The sequence below is a fragment of the Phacochoerus africanus genome, chromosome 7 (genome assembly GCF_016906955.1).
Source record: "Phacochoerus africanus isolate WHEZ1 chromosome 7, ROS_Pafr_v1, whole genome shotgun sequence".
NCBI lineage: Eukaryota > Metazoa > Chordata > Mammalia > Artiodactyla > Suidae > Phacochoerus > Phacochoerus africanus.
The window spans coordinates 103,999,252-104,017,331 of record NC_062550.1 but is presented as its reverse complement, the minus strand read 5'-3'; the positions used below and the strand labels follow the sequence as shown (position 1 = coordinate 104,017,331).

Genomic DNA, 18,080 nt, shown 5'->3' with positions numbered 1-18,080 from the left:
TAAATTTTAGCTATAGATACAAAGCAGGGCAGTTTTCTCTGTCTGTGTACCCTAGAGAGATAGCCTTACATAAATATCTGAGGCCAAGAACTTCATTTTAATTAAATGGTTTATATAAACTTTACAATGTATAAAAGTAAAGCTGGACTCGCGTTTATATCAAGTCTCTGCAAGCAGTTCTCAAACTTGGCCAATGATTATCATTTGGGGAAACATTAGAGAATTAGGATTCCTGTGCCCTATTTCTTATTAACTGAATATCTACCTTCTTAGTCCTGGGATGTAGGTTGCAGGTTTTATTTCAAAATTTTAGGGAACTTCAGTGATTCAGATAATTATCCAGCCTGGGGAATCCATGGCATTCCCCAAACTGTGTCTGTATAATTCAAACATGTAAATAGAAATGACTGCCCCTGAGAGAGGCAGAGACTAAAAGCCATCTGGCAGGGACAGTGTCTGGCATTCAGGTGGAAGGTTGGACCACCTAACTTCTAAATCTCTTCCTGCTTAACTTTATGATGTTGCTTTGGCTATAAATCCAGTAGCTTAAAATTAAAGCCCCAGTGACATATTTCAAAGGTTGAGCTAACTCCCATTAGGTATCATGAATACACAGCCAACTTTTTTTTTTTTTCCTAAAAGTTTACTTTGTCCTTACATAAACTAGGACATGACACAACTACGACACAAAGAGGCTTGCCTGGGTATTCTGCGTTGGAATCTGTAGCAATAAAGCGAGGCTGCTGTAGTCAAAGTTTTCATCCAGGGCTATGAGAGAGCCATGCACACCACTTTCGAGGATGTTGTTTGCGTACTCTCGAAGTCCAATTGCTTGTGTCCAGCGGATAACTCGATCGTTGCTCCACACCAGCACATCTAGGAAAAGAGTCACGTCATTCTAGGCTGTGGTTATTGGGCATAATAAACACTACTACTGGCTGGAAGCAGCCAGAGGTGTCTGACCAGATAGATGCTGACTTCCTTATCCACTTCCTAAGGCACCTGGCCCCTTGTGTCACGTGTGATTACTGTTCTAATAACTAACCTTTTCTACTTTTAACCCAGGAAAATGTTGTCATTTTAAGATTGTTTATTATCCCTGAAAAGAGAACATTTCCATCACCTGGAACATGATGAGTCAAAGCGTTTCTTGTTTTCATTCTAGAACTCTAGGAGTCTGCCTGAAGTTCAGTGTTGTTACCACCAGGTGGGGACATTTCCTCTTGTGTCCATACACAGTTCTTCAGTTAAGAGAGCAAGATGAGCAAGGAACATGGTTTTAAAACTACTACCTAAATATTGCTTACAGACTCGAAGAAACTTTTTTCATCCGAAGCAATAAGTCAGAGAACAGAACATTAAGACAGATGACACGCTACAGTTTGATACTTACCCTGATATCTTTTCAAGCCATTATTTCTCAATCACATACTAATTCAAAACTCAACAATGCTCAAGTTATAAGGTGCTTTACCCTATTAGGCTGAAAAGCAGCATTTTATGGAGGTACAAAAGCACTTGGAATTTTATTTTCTGAAACTAAAACCTTTAGAGAAAAATACTGTAAACACATTTTTTTAGACCAAAACAAATCAAAAATATATTTTATCTTTTTTCCCCATTTCTTCCCATTATGAGTCAACAGATTACTACATAAACACCAGCAAAATAGCCAGAAGGACTAAAATGTTCCATTGAAAAGAAAGAATTTTAAGGAACTTAGGAAGTGAGGGGAAAAAAAAAAACTTTTTTCTAATTCTATAGAAAGGAAAGTGAAACTCATAATTCACTAGTACAGGAAAAGTAAGCTTTCTTGTTATTTTTCTCTCAGAATGACATTTATACCTTTTCCAGAAAAAGTATAAAAAATGCTGTGGGAAATAGTCTTCAACTTAATTGTTTATTTCCCCCAGTTAAATTATATGCAAAAATCTTGAGTATTTCATTGGGTGTGTGCGTTTGGGGGGGAGCAGAGTATGTATATAATTTTCAAAAGCATTCCTAATTTTCCCTACTGCATTAATTTGTAACCACTGTAGGTTTTCTTGTGTGTAAAGCAATAGAGTGATATCTCAGCACCACCAAGTCCCCTCACATCCTTTTTCAGTCACTCTCCTAACCCCACTAGTAACCAATATTCTGAACAGTCCCACCACAGATTAGTTCTGCTTTTTTTTTTTTTTTGCTTTTTAGGTCCGCACCCATGGCATATGGAGGTTCCAGGCTAGCATCGAGTTGGAGCTGCAGCTGCCAGCCTGCCCACAGCTACAGCAGTGCCAGATCCGAGCCGCGTCTGCAGTGTACACCACAGCTCACGCCAACGCCGGATCCTTAACCCACTGAGCGAGGCCAGGGATTGAACCCGCAACCTCATGGTTCCTAGTTGGATTCCTTTCCACTGTAGCACGATGGAAACTCCAGTTCTGCTTGATTTTTAAGCTTTTTATAAATGAATTCATACAATATATACTTTGGTGTTTATATCTTTCACTCTTTATAGGGCTTATCCATGCTATGGCAAATGGCAGTAGCTTGTTTATTTTCAGTGCTATTTAGTATTCCATTGTCTGATGATGCCACAATTTATCTATTCTTCTGCTGCTGGAAATTTGGGTCAGTTCCATTGTGAGTTACTAAGAATAGTGCTGCTTTGAACATTCTTACTTGTGTATTTTGCTATATATACTGCTGTTGAGTAAATAGCAAGGAATAGAACTGGTAAGTCATGTTGTATAATTCATTTAATGTTAGTAGATATTGCTAAATAAATTCCATTTTCACCATTTAAAACCCCCAGTAGCATATGCAGGGAAATCTGCATTTTCACCAACAATTTCGTATTTTTCATTTGTTCGGTGTTTTTATTTGCTCGTTTATAGCCATTATGGTAATCTTATGTTGTTATGACTTGAATTGCCCTCCCCCCAACCCTCCAATTCATATGTTGAAGTCCTAATCCCTGGTACTTCAGAAAGTAACCTTAATTGGACTTACGGTTTCTACAGAAGCTCTCGAGTTAAAATGAGGTTATTAGGACAAGTCCTAATTCTGCCTGAGTGGTTTTCTTCTTAAACTGGGAAATTTGGAAATAAGTTATGTGCACAGGGAGAGCACCATGAGAAGATGAAGACAGAGAATAACGACTTTGGTAATAATCTTTACTATCTACGGAAATTTTAAATTACATGTATATTCAATGGGTCTCCCTGGGTCAGTCCTAAAATATGTTTCCCTCTGAGTTTTCATGAGCTTGTTCCACTGGGGTGTTAGACCTCAGAAAACATGATGTAAGTTGGTTGGTGTCACATCTTGGTTAGGATAAGCAGCTGCTATTGATAGCAACTGATTAGTTCTGAGGACTGGTTATATACCGCACGTGAACTTCAAAAGTGGGGCAGGTATGTATGGCTGACAGTGACAGTTTTCCAATTACTTTTACTAAATGTAATATTTTTAAAAAACTAATGGAATGGTAGTTCAACAAAAATGCCAATTTTTCTTAGCTGAATGAATCTGTAAATAGGAGGTGCAGTTCTTTTCTAGAGCTGGGTATATATTTGTATAGTCTATGCCATTATTCTGTAGTCACCATATTTCGTAAATCTATTTCTATCACATATTCCATTGCCATACCTGTAGTTATTTATGAAATAACAAATATAATTTATTTACAGGATGAAGGTGAATAAGATACTAATCCCAAATTTTAGTCTTCAGAACAATAGTGTTTGATCACTTTATAAACAAGATCCCTTTCTCTATTTCCAAGCAAAATGTATGCTCTGCCATTAAAGCTTTGTAAGGTTCCTCTTGACCTAAACAGCAAATGGCTGGAGATCCGTGTTGACTGTTTCCTAGCAGCAAGTTAAGTGCTTGTAGATTCTTGATACTCACATGGTCTCCTCACTTCAGAAAGCTGTTTATTAAGGTCAAGGTTAATGAACACTTCAGGTAATAACAGAGACCCCTCGTCACAGTTAAGAGTTATTCCTGTAAATGTCATCAGATCAGTTATAGGAAACAGGCTGCTTATGAGATGCTCACTCACAGCTCTGTAACACTTGGATTTGTCTGTGTATCACCGTGGTGAATCACTGCCGTTTTTCTCAGAGCTCTGCTCTAACTAGCAATTGTGACATAATGATACGATACCTGATGTGGTGCCAAATGGGTGGTTCCTCTCTGTTTCATCTGTCTATATAGGAAGCATTCCATGTAGTGAGACCAAGCATAATACAATCTAGTTGGAAAAACGAACTCAAAAGGAAAACCCATAAAGGGTAACCCATGGATAAAAATCATTTGTGTGCTGAAACATCTTATCTCAGCTCAAGCACAGACTTCCTTTTGGGCCCTTTCTTTGGCAAAGTCATTCGAAAATTTCACTGCAGCTGGACAGCAGTGTTCTGTAAACAACTCTCCAAAATCTAACAACTCAGTTTTGATGATGGAAAAACACGTTCTTGTTCCCAAGCAATGACTCAGATGAAGTGTCATCAGAAGTCCACTGTCCGTCTGCGTCCTCCCCCATGAGCCACATACAGAAAAATATTTGTCATCAATCCCTTCACGGGCATTCAGACCCATTCCCCTGTAACTAATGGGCTGTCCAAGAACTGCCGAAGGTAAAATTTCTGACATTGTTTATCGCAAAGGAACATTACGGAAGTCTAAAACATATGATGTAAAGAATAAAGCAATGTTCAACTTTAATATGGGAAGGAAGAGTAAAATGTAATATGCTCTATACTTCTTATCTAAAGAAAGCCCTAAAGGCAGTAAAAAGGAAAAGAGAGCCATGCTGTACTTTGAATAATTAATGTACAAATACTAATTGAATTTGATAAAATGCTTCCATGTATCAACTCCTAGGTAATGGTAAACAGAAATATAACTTATAACGAGTAATTTTTTCTGGTACCCAGAATTTTTTTCAAAAAATTTGAGACTTTTTTCCTTTAAAAAGTATAAATGGACATAAAAGGACTTGTGATTTTTTTACCAAAAAAGTCCTGTAGATACTTATATTTTATACTGAACCATTAAAATTTCCTTCAGCAACAGCAGAATGAAAATGTTCGTCTCTAGAAAGTACTTGGTCTCTAAGAAGTGGTCTCTAAAAAGTAGAGGATCTAGCATGTTATTTCCAAACAGTTCTTTCCCTTGTATACTCATGTACCCTTCAACGTTTAAAGGGTTAATTGTTAAGTGAAGTACTTCCTAATAAACCTGTTATTAGAAAAGAGGGAATGTCTTTTCCTATAATTCGAATCAGACAATAGTTGCAGCAGTTAGTAGTGTGTCTAAAATCATTCCTAGCTGAATTTATTAATTGACTAGTCTCACTTATATAGGAAAAAAATCCCTGAGTAACTTCTGCACAAAGATCCCTATTTAATTTCAATAACTACATTATAAAAATAAAATTTCTAGGCACCAGAATAAAATTCAAATGGAATAAATCAAAACGAACTGCTATAAATAAATTATATACCATATTTCTCTGAATCATAATGAGAATGTTCTATTCAAGTTTGACCAAAAAATATCTACATGGAGACATCTTTAGAAGCAACAGAATGTATAATTAATAGGTTCAGAGGAATAAATCTCAATTCAGAAAACCAGGAATATTCCCCAAATGGGATATCCATCTCATAAAGTGATACTGTCCTTTTCTGAATTTTAATCAGAAAAGTTATACAAAAAAATAATTACAGGAGTTCCCGTCATGGCGCAGTGGTTCACGAATCTGACTAGGAACCATGAGGTTGCGGGTTCGGTCCCTGCCCTTGCTCAGTGGGTTAACGATCCCGCGTTGCCGTGAGCTGTGGTGTAGGTTGCAGACGCGGCTCGGATCCCGCGTTGCTGTGGCTCTGGCGTAGGCTGGTGGCTACAGCTCCGATCGGACCCCTAGCCTGGGAACCTCCATATGCCACGGGAGCAGCCCAAGAAATAGCAACAACAACAACAACAAAAAAGACAAAAGACAAAAAAAAATAATAATTACAATACTCTTCTAGCTGAATACTTATGTTATTTAATGACAACTGTGACACATCAGAATTGTAGGTTCATAAAAGTGAAACCTTAAAACCCCAGAAATAAAAAGGCATTTGATATGAAGAAATTTACCTTTTATTTCATGTTGGCTTGCTTCTCGTCTTCTTTCTAGTTCTTTTCTGTCATAATTCAGCCTTTTTAAGCACATGATTCCATACTGTAAACTTGTTCTGTTTTTTATTTAAAAAAGAAGAGACCACATTGCGTTTACTCGGTAGATGATTAAGCACAGTCAACACTATGCACTACTGCTGTGGGCAACAGGTTAGTAAATTACATTTGTAGTTAAATACTTTAGAATGGGAAGGAAATAAAATTATTTTAAGCACAGAGTGTTTCTAAAGAGTAAAAAGTTTTTTTGTTTTTTTTTTTTTAAATAAGAAAACCACAGTCTTAAAAATAATCCTGGATTATGCTGGTCCATCCATATACCTTTGTTTCACATTAGGCGATTTCAACATTATTGAAAATAAATGAACATTTTGCTCATTTGAAAAGAATTGAAAGAATCACTCTTATGGAGACAAGAAGGAATTTATAAGAAACAGATACTCTCCTTTTAAGCTGAAGAGAAAAAATAATATAAAAACATGAATCCGTTAAGTAATAACACATAGAACCAAATACCAAAATGAAGAGCCGCCAACTCTATGTGATTCCAAGTGACGTGAAGGGAGCAGTAGGTCAGCAGACACTGAAACTCCGTGTTGAGAGGATACTGTGGAAGGGCAGGAAATTGACTGACCCGTAAGGGACAAGACAGAGGACGGGTTATTAAAGGGTGTGAAGCACATGAACTTCGGATTGCTGAGGCAACGTCAGCTGTGTGGTGATGGTGCGCTGCGCGGTCCAGAGTTGAAAACCCAGGCTGGGAAGTACGGGGGAAGATGATTTCACAAGGAAAACGGGGTCCCCTTCAGAAACCTTTGCCTTCAGAGGACGCGTGGAACACGTCAACGTGACAGAAAGTTATGGATGGGCTGGTTTTCACAGGAGAAAAAAATAGCAATAAGAGGTTTTGGTTTAAGAAGGTGTAATCGGGTAGCAAAACAGGAGGTGGGGGAAAAGAGATAATTCTGGGGGCAGGGAAATCAGTTAAGGAAGCAGTGCTGTTCAAATAAATGTCAAAATAAGGACATGGAAAGTGTGGGGGAAAAGCAACCAGAGATGTTCAGAGAGAAGAAAGAAGACGACTTAGTGATATAAATATATAAAAGATGCGGAATACTAGGCTTAGTATGCCACGTCATTTATATATAATCGCTAAGCCTCAAGAATTAAAGAGTATTGATTTTTATAGATATCATTAACGCTTAGAATTACAGTCAAATTTAGACATACACACTGCTCAGGCTATTCTTAAGTGCTGCCTGCATTTCTAAGCCCTGCATTTTATTTCATTAATCAATTTATTTTTTTTCCATGCCCACAGCACACAGAAGTTCCCAGGCCAGAGATAGAACCTGTGCCACAGCAGTGACAACACTGAATCCTTAACCTCCGACTGCCTGCCACGGAACTCCAGCTCTGTATTTTAGTAAGAACAATGCAGAGCCCAGACATTTCAGAGACAAAGGAAAATGCAGTGAAATTCACATTAATTGATGTTACTGGATGAATTGTGTTCCCGACCATTTTTACGTCGCAGCCCTCCGCCCTCAGTCTTCCAGAATGTGACTTTAATTGGAGATTGGGTCTTAAAAGAGGTCATTAGGTTAAAATAAGGTCATCAGGGTAGGCCTTCATCCAGTAGGACTGGTGTCCTTCTAAGAAGAGGAAATTTGGACGCGCAGGGAAACCTGGGAAGGGCACACACAGGAAAGAACGTGCGGACACGGTGAGCAGGCAGCCGTCTGCAAGCCAAGGAGCAGAAACCAAAAACACGGCCCTGTAACCTCTGTTTTCTAGATTGCCAATCTGCGAGAAAATAAATTTCTGTGGTTTAAGCCATCCGTGAGATTTTTTACGCTAGCCTGAGCAAACTAATTCAGTGGCACACCAGATAGTTCTGTGGCCTCACCATCACAGACGAGCCAGGTTGCGTCTAGACCACTGGCTCTTGCTTAATTTCTGTCGAGTTTTTGTAAGTAAGGTAAAATTGTGCTACAAAGAGGATCTATTTTGTTTGAGCAATGTCTGGTCAGAGGGAACACTGGGCTGTGAAGACAATGGAATGTATAGTATGCAGTAAAGTATTACCTGCTTCACGTCAGAGCTAAGCATTCTATAAAGATGAAGGCTGTGTATTTCCCAGAACAAACAAGAACTCTGCCAGGTGAGTAACATTTTTGTTTTTAAAAGAACACTTGGTCACTGGCTTAACCGTCTGTCCTATACTGAAAAAGCAGTGAAAGGTTGTGCTTCTTATAGTGATGAAGAAACATAGGCACAAGTGTTACCAAAATTTTAGTATTCAAATCACTTCTATCCGGACTCTAATATGCAGCACATATGAACCTATCTACAGAAAAGAAAGCAACTCATGGACTTGGAGAGCAGACTTGTAGTTGTCGAGGGGGAGGGAGGGGAAGGGACGGGGTGTTTGGAGTTCGTAGATGCCAACTATTACCTTTGGAGTGGACCAGCAATGAGATCCTGCTGTGTAGCCCTGGGAACTCTATCTAGTCACTTGGGATGGAGCCTGACGGAGGATAATGTCACTTTGAGGTACAGCAGAAATTGACAGAACGTTGTAAAAGAACTATAATGCATTTTCTTTTTTAATTTTAGCATTGAAAAATCTACTGCAACCACACCAAATTCGAGGGCCTAAATGGTCAGTAACAGGGGATTCACTACCTCACCATGTGTGTGCCACAGAGCAATTAAGAGCAATACAAAATCGCTTTGTGTACTGAACATAAAACCCTCAGCCTTTTCTCTAAACCTATAGAAAAAGTACATGTTCAAGAGAGTAAATATTCTTCTTCTATCACATGATATTAAAACATAAGAAAACTTACCTCAAGTCTTCCCTTATCCACGCTACCTTTAATTCCTTCCTTTCCCCAGACTTTCTAACTTCATCAATAACAAGTTAATGTCCATAAATTTAGTCGTTTCTTATTGTCATCTCACCATATGGTGGGATGTTTATTGTGCCTGCCAATAAACACAATCTAAATATGCCCTGTCAAGCCATTAACCAGAACTGAGATGTTTGTTTCAACTATAACACACATATTTTTCACTTGAACTGCTTTTAACTCATGGATTCTCTATTCAGCATTTTAATGGTTTCTAAAAATGATTTTTTGTATGTATCTCTACTAAATTTAAACCAGCAGAGCCAACAACTGTATTAAGGTTCAAAACATTTTGATAAATTTGACTGAAAACTCTCAATTATTGTCTCTTTATCTTAACTTTGTCATGATTTTTATACTATTTTCATTTCAGCCCCTAATTAAATGTTGGCCGGGATGTGTGCAAATAGTTTGCTAAGCCAAATTTGTCTATATTTATATTTATTACTTTATTATCGTAACTAACTATATGTGAAATAATTATACTCCAACTGTCAATTCTGCATATAAGCTACAAAGATATCAGGCTACAACATAACATTTATGACATGGTGTTATAACAAGTCTTTTTTTACCCCCAAGTAAATAATTTGAAAAAAGAATTTTTATTTGCTTTTTAATTATCTGTTTTTCCTACTGTCTCATAGACCATGCAGTATTTTTTTTCCTGAAAACTAGTGTACAAATAAGCAAAATCAGTAAAAGGTTTATACAAAAAAAGAATGTTATTCAGAGAAGAATCCCTTCTCAAAATTTGTTATAGTATATCCCTAAACTATATAATTTATAATCACATCTACCTATAGAGTTGAAATTAATTTTATTCTTAATAAATAATTTTCTAATACAAAACACAGAAATACAAATCATAAACATGAAATTTCCTAAAGATGTGTGTGTGGGGGGAAAATGATTTATGCTGTATGAGAAATTTGTCCTAAAGAGTTCCATGAACTTTGGGCCTAGAACATGCATCCAGCTCTACATAAGACCGCTCCGGCAATTTGCTGCATACAAATATTTTGCCAGGTAGATGTACACAGATGTTTCAAAGAGCATGTATTCTGTATTTCTTAAATAACTCTTTATGTTCTAGTAATACATACGTTATTTATCGCGTCACTTTAATCACGCTTTGGAAGAACCTACCGATGGAAACTATCCACCATTTTTAAATGGACGCGGAGATCTTTTTTTGTGAGGTGATCTAACATTCTTGCATCTACCAAGCATTCCATAAAATAACTCCTGTACTGGGGTAACCCCAGGCTGGGAAGCCATTCGTTTCCAATCCACTCGTGGTTCATATCTCCATACGCCAGGGTCTGCAGAAAGACAGGACACTAGAATTGTTTTATAGCAGTCAAGTTTCTTAGCCAATAAAATGAGATGGTAATTGGAGGATATTGTCTACCATTGCAACCCATGTTTAATTGCTACCATGTATTGAAACAAAGTGGCAACACTATCTTGCCTCTGCCTATTTGGTGTACTTTGGTGCAAAATGGAGCTCTTCACGTGTGTCAAGTACTGGCCTAAAGAGAATTGTTTTCACTTTGTTTTCTCAAAAGGAACTGCATGGTGTTCAACTATGCACTTTTCATCATAAAGTTAAAGTGAATGGTAAAATACAAATACTGAGCTTCAAGATCCTTCCTTTGTATGGAGAAACTCATTTAATTTGTTTTATTTTTATCTGTCAGCCAGTACTCCATCAGTTCCTTCTCTTTGGTGCTCCTAGTGCCGTTGCTATGATGTGATGGCAAATCTTGATATGAACAAAGAAACCGCAGTAAGCGAATAGAGAAAGGAGCCACGAGGCTAGAGAGGCAGAATGCTGAAGCTTTCTGTGGGCAATTTTTGTAGGGACACATGCAGCCAGTATTCCATAAAAGTCGATGTAAGCGTTCTTTTTTAGGAATCAATCAGAATATGCTCTGTACTTGAAGCAGGGCATAATCAAAAAATAAGATATAATCTAATTCTTTAATATAATCATATGAACTGATCTTACCAAACACGGTTCATACAAACCAAAAGGAAAACCCAAAATCCATCATCACCTCTAAAGCAATTTTTTAAAAGGAATATCACTCTCTCTTAATTTGACAATGTTTTCTATCTAGCTCCTTAGCCAAAAATTTCACAATTATAACTAATATATTTCTAATGAAAACCTAGGTGTTTCCCTTGTTTTGTACGTTCTCAAAAAAATGAAATCCTTACCAACGTAAAAATCTCATGCAACCTCATGTTTTGTACGTTCTCAAAAAAAAATGAAATCCTTACCAACATAAAAACCACATTTAATTTATTAAATGTTTAGGTGTAAGTCCTAGTAATAACTGTCAAAAATTTTCCTATAAAGTTTGAATCATATTACCTTGAACCCGTTAATTCTTTTAGTTATACAACATGTAAAAATGTTGAAAAAGGAGCAGCTTCCTTGCAAACATACATGTGTGTTCAGGGTACAAATGCTCGGCTCATAATGCCATCTCAATAAATGGGAGTGGCTATGGAACTGAAGTTGCAGCCTAACTCATGTCCCTCCAACTTCATTTCTCACACACTCTCCATTATACTTTAGAACATATGTGATTTCAAATAAGTCTTTTTTTAAAATCTCCCCTGACCTCCTACTTACATCCAACATAAATGACTCCTGATTAACTATATTCAGGGGTGATTTCCAAGAAATTTAAGTTACAGTTCATCCTTTTAAAAGAGAAAGGAAATTTTCCTTTCAGAAGAGGCCAGATATGAAATGATAATTATCTTTGCAAAACATGGTGATTTTAAAAGACCTACACTGTATTAAACATAATAAAGTCAAACATACAATTAGCCTAATCTTAACCTAAGCGAAGATTTATAATATTATGACATACTATCTTCTTGCTTTATATCCCCATAGCCTACAACATGATATTGGTTTAAAGCATAAGAAATTCCTACCTGGGCCCAGCTTCCTTCCTCAGATTCTTTCTGTGTTAGCAGCAGGAAATGATTAATAAAGCAGATAAATATAAATTAATCTCAAACGAATACGGTCAGTCAGTTTTTACTAGTAGAAGTAAAATTGTGATTAAAAACGTTAAGTAAGACATAGGCAAATAAGTATATGGATCCTTATTCAGATCTACACTGGAGCAATTCAGGGACACTTCAGGTCTACGTTTTAGCAATTCAAGGATGACTAGGAGGACACCCACACAGTCTCTGACTGATTGTAACTGAAAACACACATATGACTCATGGAATTTTCATGATACACTTGACCTGGTCACTCTAAACCTTTTTTAAGTCTTAAAAGTGTGAAATTTTCCAAATGTGATGTTACAGTAAAAATTTCTGATGATACTCATACACATAGACAATATGCCAGTGGGTATATATACCTATGGTGGAGAAATCTTACATAACATAAATTAATGGAGTGGACAAAGTAACTGCATCCTTCTAACAACAAAACTAAACAAGAAAAGACAGAGCACAACAAACTAACTAGAAATGTAATCAGTACATGACACTGGCATTTTTATTCATCATAAACTAGATAATCTTTCAAACAGGGACAAAATTGAAAGGATATTAAATTAAAAAGTTGCTAAGAATAAAATACATGGCATGCCCAACTTTGCTACTTTAAATGAGAAATGACTATAAATATAAATGTAATATTATATTTGCTACTTTAAATGAGAAATGACTATAAATATGAGTGTAATATTATATTTTTTAATATATCATTTTTAAAAGCTGACAATTACAGAGTCACCGTGAATTTCTTTAAGCCTGGGCTTTGAATAAAATATAAACAGAACACTTTGCCTTGGGGTATGGGGAGGAAGCTCTGTATCTGAGATGGTCAAGTATGAGAAACAAGTTCAATTGGCTTTGGAAACATGCATTACTTGTGAATATCCTCAATGTTAAGTGATACGTGTTATCAAAAATTTCCAGTGTTGCAAATGGATCAATAAATGTTATTAAATTCTTGGCTATTGTTTGCATATTACTCTTACCTTAACCACATATGACAACCTGGTATTGCCTCATTTAAAAATGTCTAAGTGGAGTGAAATAAAACCGTGATGAAAAGTGTTAGTTATCATTGCCAATCGCAGGGTCAACATACTCCATTACTCTGCTCTATCACAAACAAAATTGCTTTTCCGTCCAAATAGCAGCAAAATAACTTTTCTTCATGTTCAACAAAGTCATAAAAACTAACCGTTTTTGCTGGAGCTGCAAGATTCTCCATTTCTTCATGGGTCACCCAAACGTTGCCGGAAGGCTAGTGAGGAGGCCGAGGGGAAGCCGTGGGTCCACGGAAGGGAAGCAGAGGTAAAGAAGAAAGGCAGCAGCACGGTAAGCGAATGGTACCACGGAACAGGCTAGAGCTCTTGCTCTACAGCACGCACAAGAGACAGCATTGCTGGTTTCTCAGAGCTCCCTTTCTTTATCTACGTAAAGAGGTTAAATTGAAAGAGGCCAAAAATAGGCGTTCCCGTCGTGGCTCAGTGGTTAACGAATCCGACTAGGAACCATGAGGTTGTGGGGTTCGATCCCTCCCCGGCCTTGAGCCATCCCCGGCCTCCCTCAGTGGGTTAAGGATCCAGCGTTGCCGTGCGCTGTAGTGTAGGTCTGGACAGGACTCAGATCCCGCATTGCTGTGGCTCTGGTGTAGGCCCGCAGCTACAGCTCTGACTGGACCCCTAGCCTGGAAACCTCTGTGTACTGCGGGTGCGGCCCTAGAAAAGGCAATAAGACCAAAAAAAAAAAAAGGAAAAGGCATGCTGTGAAGCTCATGTGGGATAGATTTAAAATGATACTTTGTAATATTAATCAGGAAAAAGGCTTAATCAAAATTTGCATTTCAAAGGTGTGTGGCTATTGGATCCAACTTTTTGTAATCATGGAGAAATGAATAAATTTGGTCTACAGAAGAGTATTTATTTTTTCTTCAGTAAACAAAGGCACATGGATCTTGTTGTGTTATTGCCACTATTTCATTTACAAAGTTTTGATGCTTCCATGTCCTTAGAAAGAGAAAACTGGTCTTCAGTATGAAGCTAAAAGCTCTCATAACCTGTCTGGAGGCCAGTATCAGCCCTTCCCAAATGATCTCTTCCCTGAACAGTTCACTAAGTATGTTGTTCTCCTCTATTTTTATAGAGAAAAAAGGAGGGAAATGTTATTTTTGATTTAATAAAATATATTTTCCACTAAATATTGTCAGAAATCACAAAATCTAGGTTTCCTAATTTTTCAGCAGCACCTACACCGTTACAGAGAAGAATACAAGGTAAAGGGACATTTTCCCTCTAGCAGGCACTACTCTGTTACTGTTTGCTTTCTAAATAAAATGACCCAAGCTATTTGCTTTACACATGGAGTCACACGCAATTTCTAAACCAAGGTCCACTTAGTAGCACTGAGACCACTTGGAACCGCTTCCCATAAAATTCCCCCGTGTCTTGGGAAATCTTGATACACACTGCAATGTGGTCCACGTACATCAATTGTGTCGTTATGGTGGAATTTATATCCTATTTATGTCTTGATACTTATTTTATAAGGGGTCTAGTTTTAAGAGATTTGGAAGGAGCAAAGCGGATGCCCTAACATAAGTCACCACTCTAATTCTATCCGGCCTTTGCGACCAATGCGCAGTACACACTGACTTCTATTCTATTGTACATGATGTGATTTAATAGGAAGATAACCACATGTAAACTGATGAGTATGATTTGATATAAGGTAAATCTCATGTATAAGAGAATTACTTAGGTATATAGTGGAGAAACAAAAGGGAATTGAGCAGGGAATAGTCATGATTATAAATAAACTGTAGAGGCATGAAAACCTCAAAGGGTTCACCCGCTCCTGCCATTTTGGAAATCTGAGTATAGATAAGACAAAACTGTGCACACCTGTAAAATATATTTAGGATACAGCAGCCATCCATGTCATTAGAATCTCCTGCCTTCTATTCCTAGATTCTGGAAATGGGGCTCATTATAAATAGAAGGTTGCATATGAATATATGAATCATTAAATTATTTGGCAGCAGTCACCTTCACTGACTTGGTGAGGAGGGTACTATGCTAAAAAGAACTTCATGCTCATCTGTCACAGTCCCTTTACACCCAGTGACAACCCTGTTTTGCCTGAGACGCTGTACTGTTTGTTGAAAGTGAGCTTCAGTGACAGCTACCCGAGAGGAAATTCATTTAAGCCACTTATTTTACAATGATTTCTGTGGATTCGATCTTGATTGTGAATCCAAATAATGAACTTCCCTGGGAAACTTGACCGGTATTAGCTAAGAGGGGAACCATACATGCATCCCCTCTTACACAGGTTATTTTAAAGTCTCTGTTTGCCCATCCATCATGATATTCGGGGGTGGGCAGGAGGCTGGAAGCTGTGTTTTTCTCTGTATCTTTACATTCCACATGAGTATATTTTCAGGGCAATCGTCTAAAGTACAGTTGGCAAACTTTCTGATGTTGGAAATTGTTCTCTTTTGCTTTGCAGTTTTACTTATGAGGAGCACGCTGGCTCTAGAGCCTAGTAAAGTAGCCCATAAAATAACTTCTACACCAACCAATCAATTAGGCCTGAGTTGAGGTTTGATTTAGTAAGTTTATTTCATAAAGAAGCCCATGTGTAATAAGTCAATATTCAGATTTCTTGCCTTCCACTTTCAGTTTAAAGGATGGAACTTTCATCTGAGTAAGTCAAAAGGGGTGCTTTAGAGCATGAGTGTTTCAGCAAAGAGCACATCACGGAGACTAGCTCAGTGGGAGACTTTGAGCAACAAAAGGACAGAGGACACTGATGCCTTGGGTCCAAGAATACAGAGTTCAAAAAGTAGACTGGAAAAGCATAAAGGGCAAGTATCATGTGATTTAGCTGTGGTTCTCTGAGAGTCACTGAAAGTCATTTACTCACTGCCTTTGGCAGTGCATGCTGCAACCCTCAGTATTTGAGCTGGAGAGTGCAAATCAGTGCTCATGGGTTTTGTGGCTAGTATCACCTGAGCCTAGCAGATGATGTCTAAAATTTCAATTATCTGGAAATCTACCAAATTATAACCCAGAGGCTTGAGTTCCAGTAGCGCCACTTCTTGCAACTCCTCAGGGGCATTTCCTAAACCTCTCTAAATTTTAGATTATATATCTGTTAAATAGGCAAGAACACCATACTCCTACTAGAACACATACTGATAATTGAAAATGATGATGTAGTATTTCTTTTTTTTTTTTTTTTGTCTTTTTGCTATTTCTTGGGCTGCTCCTGCGGCATATGGAGGTTCCCAGGCTAGGGGTCGAATCGGAGCTGTAGCCACCGGCCTACGCCAGAGCCACAGCAACGCGGGATCCGAGCCGCGTCTGCAACCTACACCCCCAGCTCACGGCAACGCAGGATCCTTAACCCACTGAGCAAGGGCAGGGACCGAACCCGCGACCTCATGGTTCCTAGTCGGATTCGTTAACCACTGCGCCACGACAGGAATTCCAAGTTGTGGTTATTTCATCTAAAACACTTACATATTTTCCTCTAAGTATTTAAAGAATATATTTATTTTTATGACATGCCTCTTTAACCCAATATTTCAATTCCCTGAAATTCCCATCTCTGTGCTATTATGCAAGAGGCCTTCTGCAGTAACAGTAGCCTGGAAGATTAGGGCTATAGGCCCAAAGAAACATAAAGGTAAACTCCAGCTTTTTCCCTGGTCCAACCCATTTCATCTAGACAGGATGAAAAGGGGGCAGAATCAAACAGAGTTCTGCTAAGGCTTCAGTTATTTATTTTTTTCAAAAAAGGTTTCAAGCTTTTTTTTTTTTTCTTTTTTCTTTTTAAAACTTGAATGAATGAACCAGACACACCTGGCCTAGGACACCAAACCCAAACCCAAACCTACACATAGAGAAAATCTTCTATGATCGGAACTATTTGCAGGGTTCTAGGAGACAAGATAACATTTCTTAAAAAACAAAACTCCACTTGTATTTTCAAAGTGTGAATCTTGGACTTGCCCTGTGGCTCACATCATAACTACTTGGTGGTGTCTCTGCAGTGGCTCTGGTTCGATCCCTGAGCAGGAAACTTCCATGCACCATAGGTGCAGCCACGTGTTTAAAAAAAAAGTGTGAATCCCAATATATAATTTTAGGTGATGACTTAAAAATGTTTTCGTCTTCACCTTACACGGTGTATTAATTACTAGAAATTTCATATGCATTTTTTTGCAAAGCAAATCATATTTTAAATATATTGGAAATAAGGAAATACTTCCATGTACATGGAGTAAAAGAAACAAAAAGCACTCAGTAGAGTATTTTTAAAGCAAACAGAGACAACTTATCTCTTATGTAACTTGCATGAGTATTTGGCAAAGGGCATATGTCTTCTGTGAATAAAGAGCTTTTACACATTAGTAAGAAGTTGCATATTCCTATAATCCTATAGAAAAATGGAAAAGGTATTTCATTTAAATGCTAAAATAAATATGCACATGAAAAACTTTTTACCAGTAATTTAAAAAATGTAAACATAAGCATTATATTAACATTGACAAAGGGAGGAAAAAAAGACTATACAATACAATTTGGCAATTAAGGGTTAAAATAATAAGAATACAGGAGTTCCTGTCGTGGCTCAGTGGTTAACCAACCTGACCAGCATCTATGAGGATGTGGGTTGGATCCCTGCCCTCGCTCAGTGAGTTAAGGATCCAGCATTGCCGTGAGCTGTGGTGTAGGTCTCAGACACGGCTTGGATCCTGAGTTGCTGTGGCTGTGGTGTAGGCCAGCAGTTACAGCTCCAATTCAACCCCTAGCCTGGGAACCTCCATATGCCGTGGTGCGGCCAGATTTAAAAAAAAAAAAAAAAGGTAATAAATTACAATTGCCCTATATATAGATATTTCTATGGAAGTAATCTCAGTTAATGCAACAGTATAACTACGTGTAT

The 18,080-nt window shown here is 37.7% G+C and overlaps 1 protein-coding gene across 1 annotated transcript in view; it reads right to left on the bottom strand.

Annotated features, from left to right (window-relative positions):
* Nucleotides 1-18,080, bottom strand: part of PPFIA2 (PTPRF interacting protein alpha 2) — a 464,313-nt gene that overhangs the window by 6,197 nt on the left and 440,036 nt on the right. The window contains exons 24-28 of the mRNA XM_047788357.1: nucleotides 13,327-13,389; nucleotides 12,048-12,077; nucleotides 10,239-10,432; nucleotides 6,136-6,233; nucleotides 701-876 (exon numbers count right to left, since the gene is read on the bottom strand). Coding sequence (XP_047644313.1) covers nucleotides 701-876; nucleotides 6,136-6,233; nucleotides 10,239-10,432; nucleotides 12,048-12,077; nucleotides 13,327-13,389 — 561 coding nt within the window. The remainder of the gene's footprint in view (nucleotides 1-700; nucleotides 877-6,135; nucleotides 6,234-10,238; nucleotides 10,433-12,047; nucleotides 12,078-13,326; nucleotides 13,390-18,080) is intronic.